Source organism: Phyllobates terribilis, unplaced genomic scaffold (assembly GCF_046119375.1).
Source record: "Phyllobates terribilis strain yellow unplaced genomic scaffold, ASM4611937v1 Scaffold_13__5_contigs__length_258822181, whole genome shotgun sequence".
In the NCBI taxonomy this organism is placed as follows: domain Eukaryota; kingdom Metazoa; phylum Chordata; class Amphibia; order Anura; family Dendrobatidae; genus Phyllobates; species Phyllobates terribilis.
The window spans coordinates 156455487-156482496 of NW_027362773.1; the positions used below are offsets into that span (position 1 = coordinate 156455487).

A 27010-nucleotide genomic window follows, 5' to 3' on the forward strand; every position below is an offset into this window, starting at 1 on the left:
TTATCACTTCTAATGACAATTGGCTTCCTCTGAAACTTGTTATTTGACTGTCACGTAGTCTACTAGTTTATTGAAAAAGTTCGCTTTTGTTCTTGATCAAGTATGTGACTATGTATCTTGAGTAGTCATCTATAAAAGTCACAATATATCTATTGCCTCCTGATGTAGTCACGTCAGTATGCACCAAATCAAGTGGTCCTGTGCTTTTCATTTCATTTTCTTTAGGAATAGATATCCTTGTGGCTTTGGATTTTATACAACATTCACATCTTACGGTAATTGAGCAATCAGATATCAATAGATCCTTTGTCAATTCTTTTCTTTGTAGCTCCATTATACTTTCAGGATGTCTGTGACCTAGACGTCTATGCCACATGTGAATACAATTATTGTGATCATGTGTACACAACTTCATCTGTTCCTTTAATGTATTTAGGTTATTACATTGTTTCCTGCTAGGATTGTACAAATCATCTTTGAATTTTACAGTAAGTCCTTTAGCTGTTAGACGTTTTACAGATAAAAATCCTCCTTCTAATCCTGGAACATATAACACATCCTGTACAAGTATTTTTGAATCATGCCCAAACTTGTTAGAACAGTTTAGCATTCCTTGTCCAACACCTTCTGCAGTTATTTTGCTTCCATCTGCAAGATAAATGGCTTAGTCCTTATTTAAATTAAGTTCAGTAAAGAAATTTTTATTACTTGTCATGTGACTTGTTGCTCCTGAGTCAATAAACCAACCCAACGATGATTTCTTATCAGTCACTTTAAATGTGCCATTCCAATTATTTTCACATGAATCAGAAATTGTGTTTTTCACCTTCTGTGTATTCTCTTTATGATGTAATTTCTGTTGTTCTGCTTTCCATAAAGTACAGTCTTTTCTTTAAATGTCTTTTTTTTCTTACATCTGAAACATTCTCTTGACTCTTTATTATAGGGTCTTTTTGATTCTGTAGCTTTAAGAGCATTTCCATTATCTTTTTCAGTAGAAGAATCATTTGTTTGTTCTTTCCTTCTTTGATATTCATCTATGAGTCTGGTCTTCACAAACTCTAATGTAATGTCTGTTTCAGGTCTTGTCTCTAGTGCATTTATCAAAGCAGTATATGAATCCGATATACTGAACAATAATATTGCTGCTACATGGCTTTCCTTAATATCTTCACCAATTGATCTCAGCTGTGATATCACTTCCATAATAGAGAATATATGCTTCTGCATGTCATTGTCTGCACTTAGTCTCATACTGTAAAGCTTTCTTAGCAGAAATAACTTGTGATTTAAGCTGGGTCTTTCATGTAGCTTTCTTAGTGCGTCCCACATTCCCTTTGCTGTATCCTCATTCCTTATGTGGATTTATTGAGCATTATCCACTAATAGGCTGATGGTAGCTTTTGCTTGTCTATTTTTCTTATCCCATGTCTGATTATCCTCATCAGGTCTATCTGTAGTGATTACTTCCCATAAATCATCTTTAGACAATTACATTTCTACTTTGAACTTCCATAACTGATAATTCTCATTATTCAGCTTAGCTACTGCGAGTTTTAACTCTGTGCTACTTGTCATCTTTAACTTGTCTTACTTGTTTGGAGAGAATTGTACTGAAGAATTCTTCTGCATTCACCAGGGTCTTGCTGAGAGTTCCGGTGTCCTGGGTGTCTGGGGTCCTCGGTGCCTGGGCCCATAACCTGTTGCACAGCTTCTGGATACCCACAGTTGCAGTAGAAACTTCACAGAGCAGATTACATGGGATAACAAGCTTTTACTTCTCAGAACATTAGGTAAAGGAAAAAAAACACACAGTCACACAGTACTGCACCAGGAAGTAAGAACAAAACAGAAAGTACAAGAGAGACTTTTTTCTTTTACAATGCAGTAAACAAGGAAACTCTACACAACATCGCCATCTACTGTCAGATCAGCATAAAGTCCTCCTTCACACAAACAAAGAAGTTGACAACTGTTGCACATACCAACATTATCCAGCATGAGAAGGGAGCCCTTTTATTCATTCACATGGAGGCTCCTGATCCCTATGTATGACAATATATCTGAGATTCCAGCTGTCATTTTTTGGAGGCACATTGAATCATGAAGATGTATGCACCATGTTTGTAAAGGACCAGATGAAGGCTGGAAGAGTCTTTGTTCAGGGCCGTACACTCCTTTCATCACAAACCCTAGGAATTCCGATGTTATCGCCGATTCTAACAGGGATGTACATATAATAGAGAGGGCCCCTATAACTTAATGAAATGTTGGTGCATGCCACAGGAACATACTTGCCTACTTTCCTGGCATTTTCAGGAGGATCCTGAACTGTCTGCTAGGCCTCCCAGAAAAGTTGGCAAATCTCCTGGGGCTGAAGTTTCAGCACTTTTGGAATGTCTCCTGTGGCAGACATCAGGACACTGTCATCAGACGAAGCCCTGGAGCCAAATTGCACTTTCTGGTGTCATGAAAGGTGTGTGGCCTGTAAGAGAGTGTGTGGGCAGGTGGCCAATGGTAAAAGCTATCAGGTATGCACAATAACCTAGGACAGAAGTGTCCAGCACTAGCTGCAATTATCCACTTTTTTCTTTAGGACATGATCCTTTTCTCATGGGCCTGATGATTACTATGTTGTGTATATGCCCTTGGCCTACAGTACCCAATGCTGAAGGTACCCAGGGACACGTTAGAGCCCATCACCCATATTTTTTCTTCCTGGTGTCCAACTAATCAGGAATAAAAGAAAAGCACACCTTCTTATAGAATTGCATATTTACTTTATTATGAATAGGCTTTAAATAATTTTCTAGAATAGATTTATAGAGATTTACAACTTTTTTTTAAAAAAACAAAAAGAAAACAAACACATAAAACATTTAAGGAACTCAACTAATGACCTAACGCGCCACCCAGCTTTATACGGAAGGTCGGTAACCGTGTACATTCATGCAAATCCTTCTTCCACAGCGATCGGAGGACGTGGCCTGCGGTTACACAAAGGTGCCAGAATGTGGAATGTCATTGTACAGAAGACACTGGACGGTGAGAGCAGCAAGGGTTAATTCACAAAAGGTGAGGAACTACAAAGCACGTCCCAAAATCATGACCTCATTGTGGTGGGATTGTTCTGCCGGCTCTAGTGATCCACCGTTTCCTATGGCATTAAAAGGGGTTGCCCCATAAACATAACAGCATAGGTGATAATTATAGGATCACTGGGGGGTCCAACCATTAGTATCCCCACCAATCACAAGAACGGAAGTCACAAAATCCTCTGTGTGAATGTAGCAGTAGTGAGCATGTGCGACCACCACTCTATTCACTGTCTATAGGAGGTGGTCGCACACCCTCACTACCGCTCCATTCACTGTCTATAGGAGGTGGTCGCACACGCTCACTACCGCTCCATTCACTGTCTATAGGAGGTGGTCGCACACGCTCACTACCGCTCCATTCACTGTCTACAGGAGGAGGTCGCACACGCTCACTACCGCTCCATTCACTGTCTATAGGAGGAGGTCGCACACACTCACTACCGCTCCATTCACTGTCTATAGGAGGTGGTCGCACACGCTCACTACCGCTCCATTCACTGTCTATAGGAGGTGGTCGCACACGCTCACTACCGCTCCATTCACTGTCTATAGGAGGAGGTCGCACACGCTCACTACTGCTCCATTCACTGTCTATAGGAGGTGGTCGCACACGCTCACTACCGCTCCAGTCACTGTATATAGGAGGTGGTCACACACGCTCACTACCACTCCATTCACTGTCTACAGGAGGAGGTCGCACACGCTCACTACCACTCCATTCACTGTCTATAGGAGGTGGTCACACACGCTCACTACCGCTCCATTCACTGTCTATAGGAGGTGGTCACACACGCTCACTACCACTCCATTCACTGTCTACAGGAGGAGGTCGCACACGCTCACTACCGCTCTATTCACTGTCTATAGGAGGAGGTCGCACACACTCACTACCGCTCCATTCACTGTCTATAGGAGGTCGCACACGCTCACTACCGCTCCATTCACTGTCTACAGGAGGAGGTCGCACACGCTCACTACCGCTCCAGTCACTGTCTATAGGAGGTGGTCACACACGCTCACTACCACTCCATTCACTGTCTACAGGAGGAGGTCGCACACGCTCACTACCGCTCCATTCACTGTCTATAGGAGGAGGTCGCACACACTCACTACCGCTCCATTCACTGTCTATAGGAGGTGGTCGCACACGCTCACTACCGCTCCATTCACTGTCTACAGGAGGTGGTCGCACACGCTCACCACCGCTCCATTCACTGTCTATAGGAGGTGGTCGCACACTCTCACTACCGCTCCATTCACTGTCTATAGGAGGTGGTCGCACACGCTCACTACCACTCCATTCACTGTCTATAGGAGGTGGTCGCACACGCTCAGTACCGCTCCATTCACTGTCTATAGGAGGTGGTCGCACACGCTCACTACCGCTCCATTCACTGTCTATAGGAGGTGGTCACACACGCTCACTACCGCTCCATTCACCGTCTATAGGAGGTGGTCACACACGCTCACTACCGCTCCATTCACCGTCTATAGGAGGTGGTCGCACACGCTCACTACCACTCCCCGCTCCATTCACTGTCTATAGGAGGTGGTCACACACGCTCACTACTGCTCCAGTCACTGTCTATAGGAGGTGGTCACACACGCTCACTACTGCTCCAGTCACTGTCTATAGGAGGTGGTCGCACACGCTCACTACCGCTCCATTCACTGTCTATAGGAGGTGGTCGCACACGCTCACTACCGCTCCATTCACTGTCTATAGGAGGTGGTCGCACATGCTCACTACCGCTCCATTCACTGTCTATAGAAGGTGGTCGCACACGCTCACTACCGCTCCATTCAGTGTCTATAGGAGGTGGTCGCACACGCTCACTACCACTCCATTCACTGTCTATAGGAGGTGGTCGCACATGCTCACTACCGCTCCATTCACTGTCTATAGAAGGTGGTCGCACACGCTCACTACCGCTCCATTCAGTGTCTATAGGAGGTGGTCGCACAAGCTCACTACCGCTCCATTCACCGTCTATAGGAGGTGGTCACACATTCACCGTGTATAAGAGGTGGTCGCACACACTCGCTATCGCACCAGTCACTGTCTACAGGAGTGGTGGTCGCACATGCTCACACTGGGATCGACAAGGGTCAGACTCCCACCAATCATATACATTGCTTATGGGACATCATAAGATAGTACATACCTCTTTCTCCAAGACCAGGATTTCCAAGATTAGAAAAAAATGCCTGCTTCCCTCCAAAAACAGTGCCACATCAGTACATGGGTTGTGTCTGGTATTGCAGCCTATTCCCATTCACTTTAATGCAATGCGCTGCAGTACTCGATACCACCTGTGGACAAGGAAGGTGCAGTTTCTGGAGGAAAGCAGCCATGATTTCATAGTCTTTGACACTTTATAGGACCAGGTACGAGACTGGACATTCCTCGGATGTAATAGTGACTTTGTGGACACTCTGGCTCGGTAACAGTCAATGTATAAATCAATATTAAATGAATGTAATAATTTTTTTATTATGTACCATTAATATAATAATTTATTCAGTATTACAATTTCACATATCCATCCCTCCTACAGTCAGTACAGGTTGATCGAAGTAATAGACTGAGACGAAAACCAGTGAGAAGAACAATGATGATGAACGCTGTTTTCTACCATTGACCAACAAGACCCCTTTCCAAGGCGGTCCAGACCTTGGCATGTCGACTGCATGCTCCTCAATAGCCAAGCAATGTATAACGCATGACAAGGTCCTGTATAGCCCGCTATACAGTCAGGCTTCAGTATCCCTCCGCACACCCTTGTAGGACATTCCAGGGAAGGACCCATTACAACTGCTATTGGGGTATAATTTGGGGCATGTTTCAGTCTTGGATGACACAAGACCTGCCCCTGTCATACAGGCGGCAGGGGCAGTCACTGAGTGGATGGGATCGATGCTTATGAAAATTTAGGCCATTGGTGGTCCTCTCTAGCTGGTGTAAAACTATTACACCCCACATGCCAAGAGCTCAATTTTTGAAATTGTTGGAAACCCACCAATTGAGAAAGTGGTGACTTGAGGTTGTGGTCTGGTTTGGGGGCTCCTTGAGTAGATTTTTATTTTTTTAAGGTAGATACCAAAGTTCTTCCTTGTGTTGTCCCATAGAATCACAGGATAGGTGATAAATGTATGATTGATGGTGGTCTTACCAATAGGACGAGAACGTTCCCCTGTGCTAATGGAGCCATAGCGAACGTCATGCGTGACCACCGTTGTCTAGCGTTATGGTCGCACATGTGCACCACCTCTCCATTTATACAGGGGACTTTGGGGCCTTCCGTTTGTCAAGACTGGCTACCATTGGTCAAAAGCGTATTGTCTATCCTATCCAGACCCTCATCATGATGTATCTAGATGACAGGTGTTATAACAAGGATGAACTGAGAACTACTTAGGAAAAAAAAATAAAAAATTACTAGAATTTTATAGTGTTACCAACATTTCATAGAAGTAAACCTCAGGAGCTACCAGGAAGCACAAGGGGCGCCCCGCAATCCATAGCACGTCATAGGTTACAGCGGGAGGTATTAGTCTCGTAGCCAAAACAAATGCTAAAAATTTACAAATAGGAATCGATCAGTTTGACAATAAACTTTGCATCAATAAATAGATTATAAAAGTTTCATACAAAGAGGAAAAAAAAAAAAAAAGGGAGTCTTTACATTGCATAGGTAGGCTCTAAAAAAATATCTTCTCTGCAATTTTAACCCCTGTAGCGCTGAAGGATATGCTCCGGTCCGACAAAATTAAGAAAATGCTTTTCCGTGTCCGTAGAACCGGTGGAGCATAACTCAAGGCTGGAGGATCTCACCAAGGTCAGATTTGACTATTCGAGGAGAACTCCAAGAGTCTGGTATATTCTATATTTTTTTAGGGCAGATTGCACAGTTTGCTCAGGAGGAATGTCAGCAGCGAGCTGTCCATATGGATCCATGAAGTTGCGCCCTTGTCCCGTCCAAGCCTTACTTAAATTTAAAGACAGATGGACAACTTATTGTTATGCTACTGCTTATAAAAAGTCTGCAAGACTCCCCCAGAAAAGCTGAAATGTTCCACAGGTGACCCAGCAGAAGGCACAATATACCCAAGACAGAGGAAATACATTCTACTGCTACTGTTTAACATGCAGATGCCAGGAGTCTGTGACACCGAAGCCATCGAGCCTGTCAAGAAATCCCCTGCGGTACTGCTCGTCCCCAAGAGCATGGTCCTCTGGCCACACAAGGTGGGAGCCAAGATAGGCTGCACAAACAGCTGGCCAAACGCTCAAGACTGAAATCTTGGATGACCTTTCTATCAGTGGAATGAATTGCCCAAACGACAAGTCCTCTGGTTGACTTGTGCTACACATCTAAGCGGTGCGAGTACGCCGAGGTCGTGCTCCCCGTGTTGCTGCGGGAAAGTCTGGGGCTTTGGTTGTTGCAGTTTTCGCCTCTTTTCTTGTCGTGTTCCTTCCAGGTTTCCAGCATTTGTAATTTTCCCTGCTCTTCTTTCAAGAACACCTCAACCATTAAGACTTTCTCTCGGTGGATCTGTTCGCTGATGTCTTTGGGAATGTCTGGGATTATCCAGTCTACAAAATCGCCCATGAACATGACCAAGTTCTGTAAAAGAGAGAGAGTAAGTGAGACGAGGAAAGAAGGTGCAGATCTGGTCACAGAATCCAAAATAGGTGGAACATTTAGGTACTGCAGCTCAGCTTCCATTGAAGTGAATGGGAGCAGAGCTGCAGTACCCGGCTCAGTTTTTAGCCTCTCTCTACTGAGTGTGCATCTAAGCAGGGGCGGACATATCATTGGTTCAACCTGCACAGCCGCACAAGGGGCTGAATAGGTTAGGGGACCTATTTTGACCTCCAAAACAGGTTGAATTGTGCAATGATTAGCTCTGGACTGGAAAGGGCCCATATATTGTTCTAGACAGGGGGCCCTTTTCTGTCTTGTGTCCGCCAGTGGAAACACAAACCTGATTGGATATATTGGATTTGAAGCTAGATACAAGATTAGGAGCGGGGGCTTTCGACTGAGTTGAAGGTCAGGATTGAGACTGAACGACACTGAGCAGCTTTCAGTGTACTGTAATTCATGCAGGCTGCAGAAAAAAGGAAATGCTAGAAAAAAAAATGTTTTAAAATTTAAAACCAATTGCTAAAAAAATAAAAAGGCACTAAAAATTGAATCTCCTGAGCATCAATGCAAAATCTGCCTGGATGCAAATGCAACCTCTGCGTCACCATGCCCTTGATAAACACCATATTTAATAGAATTATACCAGGAAGTCCAATTCTAAGGGCCGTATAAATCGGACCGCAATGCATGGCCTGGTTGATGGATCTCCCAACCAGAGTCTGACAGCTTCGTATATTTCTATACAGCTGTCACTTTCGGGTTGGGAGAGCGCGGCCAGTCTGAACATTGCGGTCTAATTTATAGGGCCATCTGTCCGCGCCCTATATCTGACTTATTTCCTTTGGACAGCAAGGCCACCTAAGACACAAACGTACCTGAAAAACTATGACAAAAGCCAATCTTGCAGCCAGAACAGCCCAGAACTCCTTTGTGATATCGTATTTATTCTCGGACCACGGTGCTTCCCTGTAATCTTTGTATCTGGATAAGAAAACATTTCCATTCAGTATGATGCATCTACAGGAGGGACACAGGGACTGCAGAAGGGAAAGGACACGGCACAGCTACCTGCATATTTCCACCGGGTATCCTACGTCCTGATCAATGTTTGGACCGGTACCAGGTTTAAAGTCACTGACATTAAAGTAGGCAAGGGTGTTGTTGAGAAAGCCATGCATGGTGCCATCAGGACTGTACATGTACAGGTACACGAGGCGTGGAATGAAGTCAGAGGTGAATGAGATCACAAAGGCCTGAGTGGTAATGACAAATGAGATGCATTAATCAAATGAAAAAATTATTAATTGTTTTGTACACATTTGGCTCCTAAAAGTAATAATTTTAAAATTAGGCTATTTTTTCTCCTAAGTCCCAATTTAGCAAAAGTCATACTGGACTCCTCCGCACACCTCCAATTGTTACACACATTGTACTGTGTAATTCTTTATTTTACCATGTGGTGGCACTGCAGGGAGATTAAACACTCGCAGCCAAGTTCCCCTACAGATCACAGGTGATCACTGAAGATCCAAGTAACAGGAAACCCTGCGATCAGCATATGTCAGGGGATTATTTTTTTTTAAATTATTTTGTAGAAACTGGAAGCCAGAGAAAGGGATACCAACCAGTTATCAGATAAATTACATTATATTGGTGGCGTTTTAGGTAAAAAAAAAAAAAAAAAAAAACTCCAAAAAGTTAAACTTGTGAAACAGTGAAGGTTATTCCATCCCATAAATCGCCCTCTCAGTGGTGTACTGCCAATAGCGGCAGGCCACGCGGCATCTATGGGGCCCGTGATCCGGAGGGGCCTGGTGCCAGCACACGTTCAACTGTATCGGCATCCCGGATTCCGATGCAGTTGAAAGCAATGAGAGAGGGAGTGTCAGCCGGTCTCAGTGCCGCGGGCGCGATGGCATCACTACATGGTGCCCGCTGCCCCGAGATGCGCAGGCGCTTCAGAACGCACGCTGAAGAGACCGGAGGAATGAGGAGGAGAAGTGAGTATTGTAGCTTTGTGGTTTTTTTTAATCAGTGAGTACATTGTGGTGGTCATAATACTACATAGAGGACTATGGGGCGCGCACAGTATGGAGGACTATGGGGCGCGCACAGTATGGAGGACTATGGGGCGTGCAGAGTATACAGTATGGAGGACTATGGGGTGTGCAGAGTATACAGTATGGAGGACTATGGGGCGTGCACAGTATGGAGGACTATGGGGCGTGCACAGTATGGAGGACTATGGGGCGTGCAGAGTATACAGTATGGAGGACTATGGGGCGTGCAGAGTATACAGTATGGAGGACTATGGGGCGTGCAGAGTATACAGTATGGAGGACTATGGGGCGTGCAGAGTATACAGTATGGAGGACTATGGGGCGTGCAGAGTATACAGTATGGAGGACTATGGGGCGTGCAGAGTATACAGTATGGAGGACTATGGGGCGTGCAGAGTATACAGTATGGAGGACTATGGGGCGTGCACAGTATACAGTATGGAGGACTATGGGGAGTGCAGAGTATACTGTATAAAGAACTATGGGGAGTGCAGAGTATACTGTATGAAGGACTATGGGGAGTGCAGAGTATACTGTATGAAGGACTATGGGGAGTGCAGAGTATACTGTATGAAGGACTATGGGGAGTGCAGAGTATACTGTATGAAGAACTATGGGGAGTGCAGTATACTGTATGAAGGACTATGGGGAGTGCAGTATACTGTATGAAGGACTATGGGGAGTGCAGTATACTGTATGAAGGACTATGGGGAGTGCAGTATACTATATGGAGGGCTATTAAATTTGGAGGGCTATGTGGGGTCCATCATACTATGTGGAGAGCTGTGTGGGGTCTATCATACAGTTTTGAGAGGTGTGGGGCCATTATACTGTATGTAGGCCCATTATACTGCATGGAGGGCTGTGTGGGGTCAATCATACAGTGTGGAGAGGTGTGGGGCCATTATACAGCACGGAGGGCTGTGTGGGGTCAATCATACAGTGTGGAGAGGTGTGGGGCCATTATACAGCACGGAGGGCTGTGTGGGGTCAATCATACAGTGTGGAGAGGTGTGGGGCCATTATACAGCATGGAGGGCTGTGTGGGAGTCACATTTGGGGGATCATACTGTGTTGGGGTCACCATACTCTTCTGGGGGAGTTGAGGTGGGGAACGGTAGGGTCATCATATTGTGCATGTGGAGTAATTCACTGTGGGGGTATCATACAGCATTTGTGGGGCACTTTTGTTGGCATCATGCAGTATGAGTGCAATGAAAGGGGAATCTAAGGCTTCAGTAGGAGGAAAATTACTTTGTTCGGTGGAGGGGGACGGGTGGGGGGGGGGCGCAACTGAAACTTCTGCTATGAGGCTCCATGATGTCCACGAACGCACCGGCCCCCTCTGTACGTTGTAAGAGCACTTGCAAGTTAGAGGATAGTACGAGAAGCAGTATATCAGGGGGAAGAATGTAACAGCACAGATGGTGTCTTGGCTATGAAAACGTATCTGTTATATGGGAACACATGAAAGCGATATTGGGATATTTATGAACGGCTAGAGAAAGAGGAGACCTTAAGCGGAGGGGCTGCATGTAGGGACCCCGGGATTACTATTTCTGATTGGAAACCCCTCTGAATGTCCTAATACAGGCTGATCATTCTGCGTTTCACCAGTTTATTTACAAGATGATGAAAACCTGAGTGCGAAGTATCGGACGCTTCTAGTCCGTGAATGGAAACCCAGATATGCTCGGGGGGTCTGTAAACTACAAAGTGGCAGGATAGGAGCAGATACGACTGCTAGACCTCATTACGTCCAGGAGCCAATGCTTTAATTCTATCTGTTTCAGAGATGGAATATAATCCGGCCATAATACCGGCCCAGCAGCGGCGCTGCCTTTTAGGCTGTGTTCACATTAGTGTCGGATGTGCATGGGGAGTGCGGAGCAGCCTATTCTACCTACAGCTCCATTTGTCTTCCAGTTTTCTTTGTAGCTCTATATAACCAACACATTACAATTCTCCAACAAATATCCCATAAGGATGAATGTGACGTCACTTACGTTTATGATCACTGCAAGCTTTCCGATTCCTCGCAGAATATTATACCAAATTCCTGCAAACAGAGTGGTAAATTAATCACCGCTACATCAGGACTTTTCCCCTAGGACCCTCATTTATGTTTAGGATTAAATTTTGCATAGAGAGTTTTTCTTATGCACCGCTCCAATTCCGCAAAAAAATACCGGCACCTGCTTTCACCACTAGGGGGCACTCCAGAGCTTATTTTATACTGGACATTCAATATACAGTATAATCCTAAACTCCCTCTAGTGGTGACCGCAGAGGTTAAAAATCGAAAAAATATACTAATTGGCATGATTCCTGTAATCCCGACGGCTCTGGATTTATTAGCAGGCACCACGTGGCTTCAGGGTCTGGAGTTAGTAGAAGCCGCTGCAGATTCTGGAGAACCAAAGTATGAATTCCAGAAAGAGATCCAGTCTGATAAGGTTACACTTTACATAACTTGCACCCGTGGCTATTAATAAAGTGCTGCATGTAGTTTATTTCATGTCATAGGCCCGACAGCGACGGCGGACATTCTCCTCTAAATCTCTCCTTACCATCTCCAGCTGGATTTTGCCTTCTTCAGGGGCCGTAGCTGAGGAGGGGTCTTGCAGGACATGTGCCCAGGGGGCCAACAAACCACTCAGCCTTTACCAGGATCTTTAAATATGGAGCCGGTGTAAATGGCCTGAATCAAACTACGAATATACCTCCAGAATAGTGTCACCCACAGAACTGCGGCCCGAGTAGGAGGGGGACTGCGGCCCGAGCAGGGAAGGGGAGGGGGGTCACGTCTACACCTCTCTCTATGTACGACATAGATGCCACACTTATCACTATTTTCTGGATCTAGATATTAAATCTTTTTACTCCTGCCCTTGGAGATTCCAAAAATCAGAGAGGAAGCTCCCTCTTTTTGCCGGAGTTTAACTTTCTAACTGTGACAAGCCAAAATTTCTTGGAATGGTTTCCCAAAATTCTGGACTATCCTAGAAAATTTGGGACAGTTGTCTATAACAAAGATCATTTTCTGGGGCTTGTTTTACTTCCATATTATAGGAGTTACAAGTGCTTCTCGCTAAATTAGAATATCATCAAAAAGTTCATTTATTTCCGTTCTTCAATAGAAAAAGTGAAATTTACATTATATAGAGGCATTACACACAGAGGGATCTATTATATAGAGTCATTACACACAGAGGGATCTATTATATAGAGTCATTACACACAGAGTGATCTATTATATACAGTCATTACACACAGAGGGATCTATTATATAGAGTCATTACACACAGAGGGATCTATTATATAGAGTCATTACACACAGAGGGATCTATTATATAGAGTCATTACACACAGAGGGATCTATTATATAGAGTCATTACACGCAGAGGGATCTATTATATAGAGTCATTACACACAGAGCGATCTATTATATAGAGTCATTACACGCAGAGGGATCTATTATATAGAGTCATTACACACAGAGGGATCTATTATATAGAGTCATTACACACAGAGTGATCTATTATATAGAGTCATTACACACAGAGTGATCTATTATATAGAGTCATTACACACAGAGGGATCTATTATATAGAGTCATTACACACAGAGTGATCTATTATATAGAGTCATTACACACAGAAGGATCTATTATATAGAGTCATTACACACAGAGCGATCTATTATATACAGTCATTATACACAGAGTGATCTATTATATAGAGTCATTACACACAGAGGGGTCTATTATATAGAGTCATTACACACAGAGGGATCTATTATATAGAGGCATTACACACAGAGGGATCTATTATATAGAGGCATTACACACAGAGGGATCTATTTCACATGTTTATTTCTGTTAATGTTGATGATTATGGCTTACAGCCAATGAAAACACAAAAGTCATTATCTCAGTAAATTAGAATACTTTATAACAACAGCTTGAAAAATGATTTTAAAATCCGGAATGTTGCCCTACTGAAATGTCTGTTCAGTAAATGCCTCAATACTTGGTCGGGCTCCTCTTGCATCAATTACTGCATCAATGCGGCAATGTGGCATGGAGGGATCAGCCTGTGGCATGGAGGGATCAGCCTGTGGCACTGCTGAGGGGTTATGGAAGCCCAGGTGGCTTTGATAGCAGCCTTCAGCTCGTCTGCATTGTTGGGTCTGGAGTCTCATCTTCCTCTTGACAATACCCCATAGATTCTCTATAATAGATTCTCTATGGGGTTAAGGTCAGGCGAGTTTGCTGCCAATCAAGCACAGTGATACTGTTGTGTGTAAACCAGGTATTGGTACTTTTGACAGTGTGGACAGGGGCCAAGTCCTGCTGGAGAATGACATTTCCATCTCCATAAAGCTTGTCGGCAGAGGGAAGCATGAAGGGCTCTACAATGTCCTGGTAGACGGCGGCGCTGACTTTGGTCTTGATAAAACACAGTGGACCTCCACCAGCAGATGACATGGCCCCCCAAACCATCACTGATTGTGGAGACTTCACACTAGACCTCCAGCAGCTTGGATTGTGGCCTCTCCACTCTTCCTCCAGACTCTGGGATCTTGATTTCCAAATGAAATGAAAAATTTACTTTCATCTGAAAACAACACCTTGGAGCACTGAGAACAGTCCAGGTCTTTTCTCCTTGGCCCAGGTAAGACGCTTCTGGCGTTGTCTATTGGTCATGAGTGGCCTGACACAAGGAATGCGACACTTGTAGCCCATGTCCTGGATACGTCTGTGTGGGGTGGCTCTTGAAGCAATGACTCCAGCAGCAGTCCACTCCTTGTCAATCTCCCCCAAATTTTTTTGAATGCCCTTTTCTTAATCCTTTCCAGGCTGCGGTTATCCCGGCTGCTTGTGCACCTTTTTCTACCACACTTTTTCCTTTCACTCAACTTTCCATTAATATGCTTGGATACAGCACTCTGTGAACAGCCAGCTTCTTTAGCAATGACCTTTTGTGGCTTACCCTCCTTGTGGAGTGTGTCAATGACTGCCTTCTGGACATCTGTCAAGTCAGCAGTCTTCCCCATGATTGTGGAGCCTACTGAAACAGACTAAGGGACCTTTTTAAACACTTAGGAAGCCTTTGCAGGTGTTTTTTGTTACTTATTCTAATTTACTGAGATAATGACACTTGTGTTTTCATTGGCTGTAAGCCACAATCATCAACATTAACAGAAATAAACACTTGAAATAGATCACTCTGTGTGTAATGACTCTATATAATATAGGAGTTTCACTTTTAGTATTGAAGAACTGAAATCAATTAACTTTTTGATGATATTCTAATTTAGTGAGAAGCACTTGTACATAGGTTGAAAAAAAACAAAACTATGTCCATCAAGTTCAACCTTTCTCCAACAATTATAAATTCTTTGTCTTGACTTTTTTTTCCCAGTTTGGCTTTTTGGTCCTTTTTTTTTTCTAAAAAACATTTTCTGAGTCCGCAGCTCACATGATATTAGTGAACATAGCTCCACAGTATATCCATGTGCTGGACCCGCATTATCACACCAATAATTGGCACCGGACAATAAAAGCACCTGTACTGTTAATCTATGACGTACCGATATCTTTTCCTCGAACAGCCACCGGTCTTCTCAGCTCGGTGATGAACTTCTTGGCATCCAGTCTAATCTCAATGATGTTGTTCAGCAAAGCAAATAGAGGAGCCAAAGGGAAAGAGGCAACGAACAAGGTGACGAATCCAAACTGGATAACTAAAAAGGGACAAAGACGGAAATTTTGTTAAATACAAAATGGTCGGATTGGAGAACTAAAATAATGGGGAATAGGGATGAAGTACAATTGTTAATGCAGGCGTCAAAGTTGCATCAAGTAGCGAGTAATATGGCAAAAGTTTCTTAAAGTTTTAAAACTTTTGCACTGCATGAATGGATGCGATATATAATATCTACAATTTGTTTTTATTTATTTTTTATAACCATATCAACTGCACTTCCCATCTTCTCAGACTTCAGTCCCTCGACTTCCTCCGATTGCAAATCTATGTTCAAGACTGATCATAGCAAAATAAAATTAAAAGGATCTGGACATATTTGGGATTTTTTTTTTTTCTTTCATGCGTTTTTTTGGTATAATTTTTGTAATAGGGTTTAATTAAAAAAGTTAGAGCGCTTGGTTTTACAACCTCTATGTATAAAAACTGCAGACTGAGTTACCAGTGAATCCATCAGTGAGCACCTCCTGATAGTCTTAAGTCTTATCTCTCTTCTCCAGAACCAGCTTCTAAGTTGCTGTATGATAAAATCAGGAGATAAGGATTACAGCCCTCGAAGTCAGAACGGGCTCCCCGGGCCGCACAACGGGCTCCCCGGGCCGCACAACGGACTCCCCGGGCCGCACAACGGACTCCCCGGGCCGCACAACGGACTCCCCGGGCCGCACAACGGACTCCCCGGGCCGCACAACGGACTCCCCGGGCCGCACAACGGACTCCCGTGAATCAGCAGCTCAGCTTTATTCACTTCAATGAATCTCAGCTGCAGTACCAGACACAACCTGTGGACAGGTGAGGCGCTGTTTCTTTTTTTGTTCGTTTTTTTTTTAGAAAAAAGCAGCCATGTTTTTTTTCCTCACTCTATACTGCACCTATAAAATAAATTTTGGACGACAACAAATCTGTCACGTACTCATTTCCATATACTCCGGAGTGAGACCAGCAAAAGGTTCCAGGTCATAATCCAGCTCGTAACGTTGCTTCCTCTTCAGGTGTTCATCGTGACCCAAGTAGGTCTCTCTCCTCAACTTTAAATATCTGATCAGCTTCTTCATCTTCCTAGAAAGAGCAGGATGGGAGATTCAGTGCATCCATTTCAAGGGCCAGCTACACATACAGTGGTGGCCAAAAGTATTGGCACCCCTGCAATTCTGTCAGATAATACTCAGTTTCTTCCTGAAAATGATTGCAATCACAAATCCTTTGGTATTATTCTCTTCATGTAATTTGCTTGCAAGGAAAAAACACAAAAGAGAATGAAGCAAAAATCAAATCATTGATCATTTCACACAAAACTCCAAAAATGGGCCAGACAAAAGTATTGGCACCCTCAGCCTAATACTTGGTTGCAATACCTTTAGCCAAAATAACTGCGAACAACCGCTTCCGGTAACCATCAATGAGTTTCTTCAATGCTCTGCTGGAATTGTAGACCATTCTTCTTTGGCAAACTGCTCCAGGTCCCTGATATTTGAAGGGTGCCTTCTCCAAACTGCCATTTTGAGATCTCTCCACAGGTGTTCTATGGGATTCAGGTCTGGACTCATTGCTGGACACCTTAGAAGTCTCCAGTGCTTTCTCTCAAACCATTTTATAGTGCTTTTGGAAGTGTGTTTTGGGTCATTGTCCGGCTGGAAGACCCATGACCTCTGAGGGAGACTCAGCTTTCTCACACTGGGCCCTACATTATGCTGCAAAATTTGTTGGTAGTCTTCAGACTTCATAATGCCATGCACACGGTCAAGCAGTCCAGTGCCAGAGGCAGCAAAGCAACCCCAAAACATCAGGGAACCTCTGCCATGTTTGACTGTAGGGACCGTGTTCTTTTCTTTGAATGCCTCTTTTTTTTTCCTGTACACTCTATGTTGACTCTTTTTGCCAAAAAGCTCTACTTTTGTCTCATCTGACCAGAAAACATTCTTCCAAAACGTTTTAGGCTTTCTCAGGTAAGTTTTGGCAAACTCCAGCCTGGCTTTTTTTATGTCTCGGGGTAAGAAGTGGGATCTTCCTGGGTATCCTACCATACAGTCCCTTTTCATTCAGACGCCGACGGATAGTACGGGTTGACACTGTTGTACCCTCGGACTGCAGGGCAGCTTGAACTTGTTTGGATATTAGTCGAGGTTCTTTATCCACCATCCACACAATCTTGCATTGAAATCTCTCGTCAATTTTTCTTTTCCGTCCACGTCTAGGGAGGTTAGCCACAGTGCCATGGGCAGGGCCGGCGTCAGCACCCGGCACACCCGGGCAAGTGCCGGGGCCCTGAGCAGGCAGGGGGGCCCACTGGCGGTCGCGCACACCACTGGGCTATGGGCGGAGGAGAGCGGTGTCAGCGCCCGCCCTTCTCCCCCGCTTGCTCTGGGCCCCGGCAGCCGGATACTTGCCTCTCCCCGTGCCTCCGCAGATCCACCGTCTTCCTGCTCTGCGCTCCCTGTGACGTCTTTCCACCGCGCCCTCCCCCTGAGCCGTCACAGGGAGCGCAGAGCTGGAAGATGCCGCCGACGCTGGAGTCCGGACCCGAGCAGCTGCAGCAGGTGAGTATTTGATTTTTTTTTTTTTAATGTATGGAGACATGGGGCATAATATGGGGGAGGTGACATCCTGCATGGGGCATAATATGGGGGGCGGGGTGACATCCTGCATGGGGCATTATAGAGAGATGGGGTGACAGCCTGCATGGGGCCTTATAAAGAGGGGGGGTACATCCTGCATGGGGCATTATAAATAGAGGGGGTGACATCCTGCATGGGGCATTATAAAGAGAGGGGGTGAAATCCTGCATGGGGCATTATAAAGAAAGGGGGTGACATCCTGCATGGGGCATTATAAAGAGAGGGGGTGACATCCTGCATGGGGCATTATAAAGAGAGGGGGTGACATCCTGCATGGGGCATTATAAAGAGAGGGGGTGACATCCTGCATGGGGCATTTATAAAGAGAGGGGGTGACATCCTGAATGGGGCATTATAAAGAGGGGGGGGGTGACATCCTGCATGGGGCCTTATAAAGAGGAGGGGTACATCCTGCATGGGGCAATATAAGGGGGGGGGGGGGCGACAGCCTGCATGGGGCATTATAAAGGGGGGGACGGGACAGCCTGCATAGTGCATTATGTGGGGGGAGGGGGGACAGCCTGCATGGAGCATTATAAGGGGGGGGGGGGGGGACAGCCTGTATGGGGCATTATGTGGGGGGTAACAGCCTGCATGGAGCATTATAAGGGGGGGAACAGCCTGTATGGGGCATTATGTGGGGGGTAACAGCCTGCATGGAGCATTATATGGGGGCCAGTATACTGTATGGAGCGTTATAAGGGGACCAGTATCCTGTATGGAGCGTTATATGGGGGCCAGTATTCCGTTTGGAGCCTTATATGGGGGCCAGTATTCCGTATGGGGCCTTATATGGGGGCCAGTATTCCGTATGGGGCCTTATATGGGGGCCAGTATTCCGTATGGGGCCTTATATGGGGGCCAGTATTCCGTATGGAGCCTTATATGGGGGCCAGTATTCCGTATGAAGCCTTATATGGGGGCCAGTATTCCGTATGGGGCCTTATATGGGGGCCAGTATTCCGTATGGAGCCTTATATGGGGGCCAGTATTCCGTATGGAGCCTTATATGGGGGCCAGTATTCCGTATGGAGCCTTATATGGGGGCCAGTATTCCGTATGGAGCCTTATATGGGGGCCAGTATTCCGTATGGAGCCTTATATGGGGGCCAGTATTCCGTATGAAGCCTTATATGGGGGCCAGTATTCCGTATGGAGCCTTATATGGGGGCCAGTATTCCGTATGGAGCCTTATATGGGGGCCAGTATTCCGTATGGAGCCTTATATGGGGGCCAGTATTCCGTATGGAGCCTTATATGGGGGCCAGTATTCCGTATGGAGCCTTATATGGGGGCCAGTATTCCGTATGAAGCCTTATATGGGGGCCAGTATTCCGTATGGAGCCTTATATGGGGGCCAGTATTCCGTATGGAGCCTTATATGGGGGCCAGTATTCCGTATGGGGCCTTATATGGGGGCCAGTATTCCGTATGGAGCCTTATATGGGGGCCAGTATTCCGTATGGGGCAATATATGGTGCCCATAATACTGTATGGAGGGCTATGTGGTGCCCATTATACTGTACGAGGACTATGTGGGGTCATTATTCTGTATGGAGCAATATATAATGGGGCCCATAAAACTGTATGGAGGATTTAGTGGTGCCCATAATACTGTATGGAGGACTATATTGTCCGGTCTGCTGCGAGGATTCGCCAGTTTCTGAGCTATTGTGGAATTTACAATAGATATCACTCATGTAATGTAAGAAGTGAAATCTTTGAATTGTACTATATATATATATATTTCTCTGCGGTATCTCTGCATCATGAATCGTGGTATGTATTAAAGGGGCCACTGAGAATCTTTCGCCCGGGGCCCAGAAAAACCTGGAGCCGGCCCTGGCCATGGGCTTTAAACTTCTTGATGACACGGCGCACGGAAGACACAGGAACATTCAAGTCTTTGGAGATGGACTTGTAGCCTTGAGATTGCTCATGCTTCCTCACAATTTGGTTTCTCAAGTCCTCAGACAGTTCTTTGGTCTTCTTTCTTTTCTCCATGCTCAATGTGGTCACACAGGGACACAGGACAGAGGCTGAGTCAACTTTAATCCATGTTAACTGACAGCAAGTGTGATTTAGTTATTGCCAACACCTGTTAGGTGCCACAGGTAAGTTACAGGTGCTGTTAATTACACCAATTAGAGAAGCATCACATGATTTTTCAAACAGTGCCAATACTTTTGTCCACCCCCTTTTTTAGGTTTGGTGTGGAATTATATCCAATTTGGCTTTAGGACAATTCTTTGTGTGTTTTTTCATTGAAGACAAATTAAATGAAGATAATAAGACCAAAGAATTTGTGATTGCAATCATTTTCAGGAAGAAACTGAGTTATCTGACAATTGCAGGGGTGCCAATACTTTTGGCCACCACTGTAAATGGGTTATGACTGGTAATGGAGAACTCACGGGATTCCTATCTCAAAGAGATTGTTCTGGATCAGCTGTTTTCCAAGCATGATGATGCTCAACTGGATGCATAGTTCCATCAAACAACCACCAGGGGCGCACTACATAAAAAAAAAACAAAAAAAACCCAATGCAAATAAATACATAGATATTTGCGCAGAATTTTCTCCTACTACTAAATGCAAAATTCAACTTGTGCAACTCTTGGTGATCGCAGTGTCACAGCTTCGCAGTGCACATTTCAGCTGATGCCGCTGGTCTAGACCAGCTGCCCACATATTCCCATTCCACCCCAGTTCCCGGGCATACCTGATCCCAACAGATGATGCCTCATTTCTCATGGGATACGTACCTCTTCCATTCTGAAGGAGCCAAAGATGTAGACGTAGTCCCCAGGACGTCCAACAAACCTAACGATAAGCGGAAAAGAACGGTTCATTCTTCACTTATCTTGCACACAAGTAGATCTATGTATGTAAAATACGGCTATATGAAACGCATAGAGGGTTGTCATTGCTGTTAAAAGGGTGCTTTGGTGATCAACTGCTCAAAAGTCCTCCTTTTGGAACCTCCAGTGATTATCGGTGGAGAAACCGGACATCAAGTGTTCGCTTCTACTGCAGCTCCCCCGCAGGTGAAATGAAGTATTGCATGGTATCCGTTAAAAAGTAATGGGCTGCCAAATACTCTAGAGTGAGAGGAGGACACCATATTGGTGCAAACTATGCAGCTGCACAAGGGCCCAAGAGGTAAGGGGACGACTACCCCCTCCGAAGCAGCAAACAGCTTATCTCACAAACACAAAGAGCGGCATTATGAGGTGCTATTGGACTGCAAAGGGCCCTTATACTGATCATGCACAGGGGCCCTCTTTTGCCTGTGTCCGCCACTGAGATCATAGCTGTGCCTTTGGAGGTAACATTGGGAAATCTTCACGACATGGCGTTGGCGAAAAGTCTCAGCTGCGGCTATATTAACATTTTACTTACCGACCCTTGAAGAAAGCAACGTAAAAGATGGGTGTGTAAGCATTGACAAACTTCAGGAGGAAAGCTTTGAATATCAAACGTTCTTCAAAAGTCTTGTCAGTTTTTGGAACCTCTGCCCAGAATAGAGAAAAAAAAAATAAGTGGTTGGCTGAAGGAATAAGAAATCGAAATCCATGCAACAGAACATGGGCTTTTCATATCTGGATATTGACCAGTCGTGAGTCTCCGATATCTACATTCAGGAGCATCTCTATGACCATACAACCGAGCATAGTCTAATACTGCAGAGGTCTTCAATCTGAGGCACTCCAGCTGCTGAAAAGTACAAGTGCCAACATGCCCGGACAGCCATAAAAGTGTATAAACTTACCTATCTGCGTGAGCCACCGCGCTATGCAGCCATACACCTCATCCAGGATCAGAATCACCACCAGGTTAATGATGACGGCGGTCGCAGTCACAGTCACCCTGACATTAGCGCGGGCCGAAGGATTAGAACTCATGGCTAAAGCAGCCGCCGTGGAGACTCGATATACAATAACGCCAAACACGATGGCAAATGTTAAACCAATCTGGTGAAGAAAAACCAGGCAAGTGTTAGCGCTGTGGACTAAGCATCTTTCGGATTTCCGTCCCCTAAACCATGGTCAGACTGGCCGACCAGTGAACCAGAATATCCTTTCCAACATGGTAAAGGGTCATCTTCTGTGTAGGTAATGGTGGCAACAGAGCACACAATGCAATTTGGGCTTTGTTTGTATGTACATTGTGGCGTCTGTGAAGCATGATGATGTGGTCGGATCAATCATATGACAGATCCTGCACCAACAGCAGCATAAGCTTAGCCAAACAACGTCTGTATAGATTAAACCTGGCAACTTTCATGGATATGCTATCAGGGTGGTCTGTGGTTACAGTGACAAAAATGGCGATGCTCCCAACCTTTACTGCATACATCCCATGGCTTGAGACCCACCCTGTAATGTCGCGAAACAGAGCCCGGGTATCAATATGCACAGAGTATCCAGGCATCATGCACACAAAATGGGAGATAATCGATTTGTAGGACCCTGGTGTAGAAAGTAGCCCAGCAAAACGTCTTCTGATTTGTAGGCCAGACGCAACGCTATCATTGCAAAGTGACTCACACAATGTTGAGTCAAGCTGACTAATGATGGCGGCAGGTAGGAGGAGATTTGCAGGGCTCCCATTTGGCGGCAATAGAATATGGATGTGGTCACTGGACCACGGTCCAGTGAATAGATTCGCTCATCTCTACAAGAAACCTTTTGGATAGGCTGATTTTTGGGAGGTTATGGTGGCTTTTCTATGAGGAAGCAAAAGAATGTTCCTGGAGAGATGCCAAGCATGGTAATTATCCATAGATCGACATCTCTGGTCAGGCAACCCTATGGCACCCAAAAGTTGGGGCAATTAAGGCACTGCCCCCCCTTAAAACATCTAACCAATCCTCATCATATGAACAGTTGGGACTACCTGAGGACCATACTTGCCAAAAAGACCTCCCAAAGTTGGAAAAACCTTCTAGATGCAAACCGACATCTCCTGGAAAGAAGAGATTCCAGAAAGTTTCTTGCGTGTGACATCGGGATTCTCCGATGATCGGAGTCCCAGCATCCGAGTGCACATTACGAGGGGTGGGCTAAATAATGAATTTTGTTAAGGGAAATACTTTCGGTGACTCCGTGTTCCTTAAACAAAGTCCTACCAGACTGGCACCCATGAAAGTTGGCAAGCATTTTTTGAGGACTAACCATTTCGATACTTACGACTTACCATGAAAACGATGCCAACCAAGTTGGTAACATAGGCAGGAACTCGATCCCTCCACGTCAGCTTCTCTTTTTCAGTCTAAAATGCATTAAAATAAAAGACAAAAAAAAAAAAAAAAAAAAGAAGCAGAATACAGAATCACTACGGCTTCCCGGAAAAGAAAGTGCAAGGGGTGGACGATATATCAACGTGAGAACACAGACGAGGGATGGAGAGCCACTGAAACCGCAGGCACAAAGGTGTCAGTGTCCGGAGGTCACATCTGTTTAGTGATGTACAAGGAAACCCAGTGTTGTGTAACAGGTAAAATAAATTCTCAATGTTTTTTTTCCAGAAACTATGGACTGTCCGACTAACAAAAACATAAGGAAACGCTGGAGGTAGTCACAGGGTCTTTACAGATTCTGAAAAACTTGGAATCTCCAGAAGATAAGGAGTAAAAGACCAAGACTAGCCAACCAGAATTTCTTCATTGACATAACTGGGAACATATTGATCATAATTTTAAGCAAAAATTTTTGCTACGGCAAATGGAAATGTTACACTGGTCATATTTCTATTTATTTTTTTTTCAATTTTCCAAGGGAAATAAAAGGAAGGTATACTACAATATTAATCAATAGAAATGAGTCTTCTCATTAGTCGGAGTGGCTACAAAGTGTTGCAGTCTGGAGGACCAGGTCTACAATACATCTGCCCATAATCTGCAACCATCACATTTTTTCAGGGCTTGTCCCGCAAAATGGGGCACAAAGTGGGTGAGTTTTAGGCCAATTTACTCTGACATGGTCCTCCTGGTCATATTTTCTGGCCTTTTCTGGGTAGATCAGAGGTAGGACTTAAGTGTCTCGCGAAAAGAGAAGCAAATGTTGGGAAATCTGCAGTTATGTTCCCAGTTATGTTAATAGGTCGGCAACAGCAATGGGAACATATTAGCACTCAGCCATAATAATGGGGTTATAATAATGCATGTGACAAGACAACACTAGAACAGTTCCCTCGTACATGGTGCAGCATGCACACAAACACAAAACACAGACATTTTATGGGATGTGTAGCGAGATGTCGCGATGAGGAGCCATGCATCGACTGGTGGTGGGTGAGAAGGGAAAGTGGACACTCGGGTGATGTGATAATGAAAAACTAAGCAGCCCGAGGGGATCATTAAACTGTTATGGGCCATAGGTCTCGAGGCTTGCCCCGCCTAAGCCTGGCATTGGGAGAACTCGTGAGCTCACAATAATCCCCTCAGTATGCGAAACACAATAAACCAAGGCGTCTGCTCAATAATCATTTCTTAACCCGGGAAATTGGGTGTAAAATGTACCAATTTCACCCCGGCCATGGCTGTCTTAACTCTCTGCCTCCACTTGTTTGTGTTGTCCTCAGGAACAGGCTGATGCTTCTGAAGGCATTTGAAGGAAACAAAAAGGACCATGCGATAGCGTTATAAAGCATCGATCAATCAGTAGCAATGAATGAGATACAATGTAAGTGTGCACTGCCCCGAAATATCACTGGTCAAGCCAGGAACCCAATACACACCGGGTATTTTTTAGGTTTTTGGACTCTATGGTTATGTCATCTCGTCTAGATACCCATCTCTGGTCAAGTCTGCAGAGGTCACAATTTAAGCACCATGTTCCTTGTGGGATCATATACATTTTCTCGCCAGCCCAGCTCAATGCAATACTTAAGGAATTGCAGAAGCTCATGAGATGTTTGACCACCAGTTTGGACCACACTAGTCAAAGCTCCATTGTGACTGGTAAGGGTGTAGAAAGACAAGACTGGCTAACATGGAGACCAGCGGAATAACAGAAAGCTCATGGATAGAGATGAGCGGACTCGTGGAAGTTGAGATTTTGGTATCCGACCTTTAGTCCCAAGTTCGGTTTTCGGTACCAGAACTTGACTCGAAACCACATTGAAAACAATTTTTGGAAATGGAAAATTCTCTCTCTCTCCAAGTTCAGGTTCGCTTATCCTCCACTCATTGACCTCAATACTAGATAGCCAACAGGGTCCCCAACTATCTCAGGTCTTCTTATATGGACCAAAAGGATCATTTGGACCCCTGTAGACTCCAGGACCCAGATGCAACTGCAACCATTACACGCACTATAGTTACGTCCCTTATGGAGAGACAGCTACAACTACAAGCTAACAATGGAAATGGTTAAGCCTTAGTTCACATTTGTCAGATTTCATAACTACTAGAAGAAATAGCGCAGCATGTGGATCTAAAATCCCACACGCCAGGATGGACACCATGGTAAGTCAATGGGGTCCGTCAGGTCTCGTTGGTTATCTGGCACTCCTTTAGTGTCCTGTCCCTTTGATGCTTGAGAAAAATTAAAGGTTCACTACTGGAATCCCAACGGTCACCTAACCAATGAGGCCACCAATTGGCTGTAGGGCCAGGTGACTCACTTCAGATGCCAGTGGAGACCATTTGGTCAGCAACAATGGAGCAAAAAAAGAATTCATTCCAATGGGATTATTATTTATTTTTTTAAAGTGATCCCTATCCTCAGCAAATTTCCTAAAGTAGTGAACAACCTCTTTAAAGAGCTTATCCAGCCCCTTAAGCCTAATCACATTCTTAAGATAGGCCGTCAATATTAGATATAATATGTATTTGCCTGTGCCATATTTTGCATAGTGCTGGGGCAGTGTATTTCAGCATGGTCTCCTTCAGTGCTATTACTATCCCGTAAGCCAACGTAAAAACCTAGGAATCTGCAACATCTGCAAGAGGGCCAGGGACCCACGAAACTGCCGATTGATGGGGTTGCTAACAGTTGGACCCCCACTTATTCGATTTTAATGCCAAGGGTAAAAAGGGATTGGGGTCATCTGGAAAGGCGGCCAGTGATAGTTGGGGCAGTAGCACGTGCTCGTTCCATATCGGACATATAGATATAGTAGTAAGGCAGCTGGAGACAGAAGAAACCTTTCACTTCATAGAAATAAAAATGGTGTCTGCATTTAACCATAAAGATGAATTCACAAGCGGCAGAAATTTCTGCAAGGGATCCTCCGTTACATTCCTCTGAATAGGGCTATTCCTGCAGCAGGTGCATGGATTTCTTCAAGCCCCGGATACTTAAGGCAGTCACCGAAAATTCTGCTGCATGTGAACTCACCCCTAATGTATCCAACATAGTTCTAGATTCTTGATTAATTGTTCAGATTTTGGATTAATTGTTCAGATTTACAGCATTTGGGTGAATGTTAGTAGCATGCTGCTAACCTACATATGAAGTACATGGAGCAGACCGGTGACACAGCATGGTAATAGGAGACGGCGGGAGGACAATAGGACCATTTCCTTCACTTACAGGTTACCTGATCCCAGTTTGTGGATCGGATTGGCTTTAAAAATGAGACAACCATTGTATACAGACGGACGCTGCGCAAACACCATCATACAGAACTCGACCGTGACCGGTACAGGATTGTGTTTCAGGACATAGGACTAACAACAGCTAAAGGGCGATCATCATGTAACTGCAAATTACATGATTTATTGATATTGGGGGTGGGAGATGGACAATCGTCACCTTATCGACTCTGCCAAACCTGAAGCCAGATACTTGGCTAAAATCTTGCAAAGT

General features: G+C 44.8%; 1 protein-coding gene across 9 annotated transcripts in view; it reads right to left on the reverse strand.

Annotated features, from left to right (window-relative positions):
• Positions 1–4961: 4961 nt before the first annotated feature.
• ANO1 (anoctamin 1) overlaps positions 4962–27010 on the reverse strand; it is a 174014-nt gene continuing 151965 nt past the window's right edge. For 5 of the 9 annotated variants that reach the window (XM_073658824.1, XM_073658820.1, XM_073658819.1 and 2 more), the window contains 12 exons: positions 24718–24795; positions 23394–23468; positions 21967–22168; positions 21597–21708; positions 20960–21017; positions 20608–20708; positions 16492–16637; positions 15406–15558; positions 11817–11869; positions 8819–9003; positions 8626–8731; positions 4962–7726 (listed from right to left, as the gene is read on the reverse strand). In XM_073658824.1, coding sequence (XP_073514925.1) covers positions 7466–7726; positions 8626–8731; positions 8819–9003; positions 11817–11869; positions 15406–15558; positions 16492–16637; positions 20608–20708; positions 20960–21017; positions 21597–21708; positions 21967–22168; positions 23394–23468; positions 24718–24795 — 1530 coding nt within the window. In that variant the 3' untranslated portion in view covers positions 4962–7465. The remainder of the gene's footprint in view (positions 7727–8625; positions 8732–8818; positions 9004–11816; positions 11870–15405; positions 15559–16491; positions 16638–20607; positions 20709–20959; positions 21018–21596; positions 21709–21966; positions 22169–23393; positions 23469–24717; positions 24796–27010) is intronic. The other 4 variants (XM_073658827.1, XM_073658825.1, XM_073658823.1 and 1 more) reach the window with 1 other exon arrangement.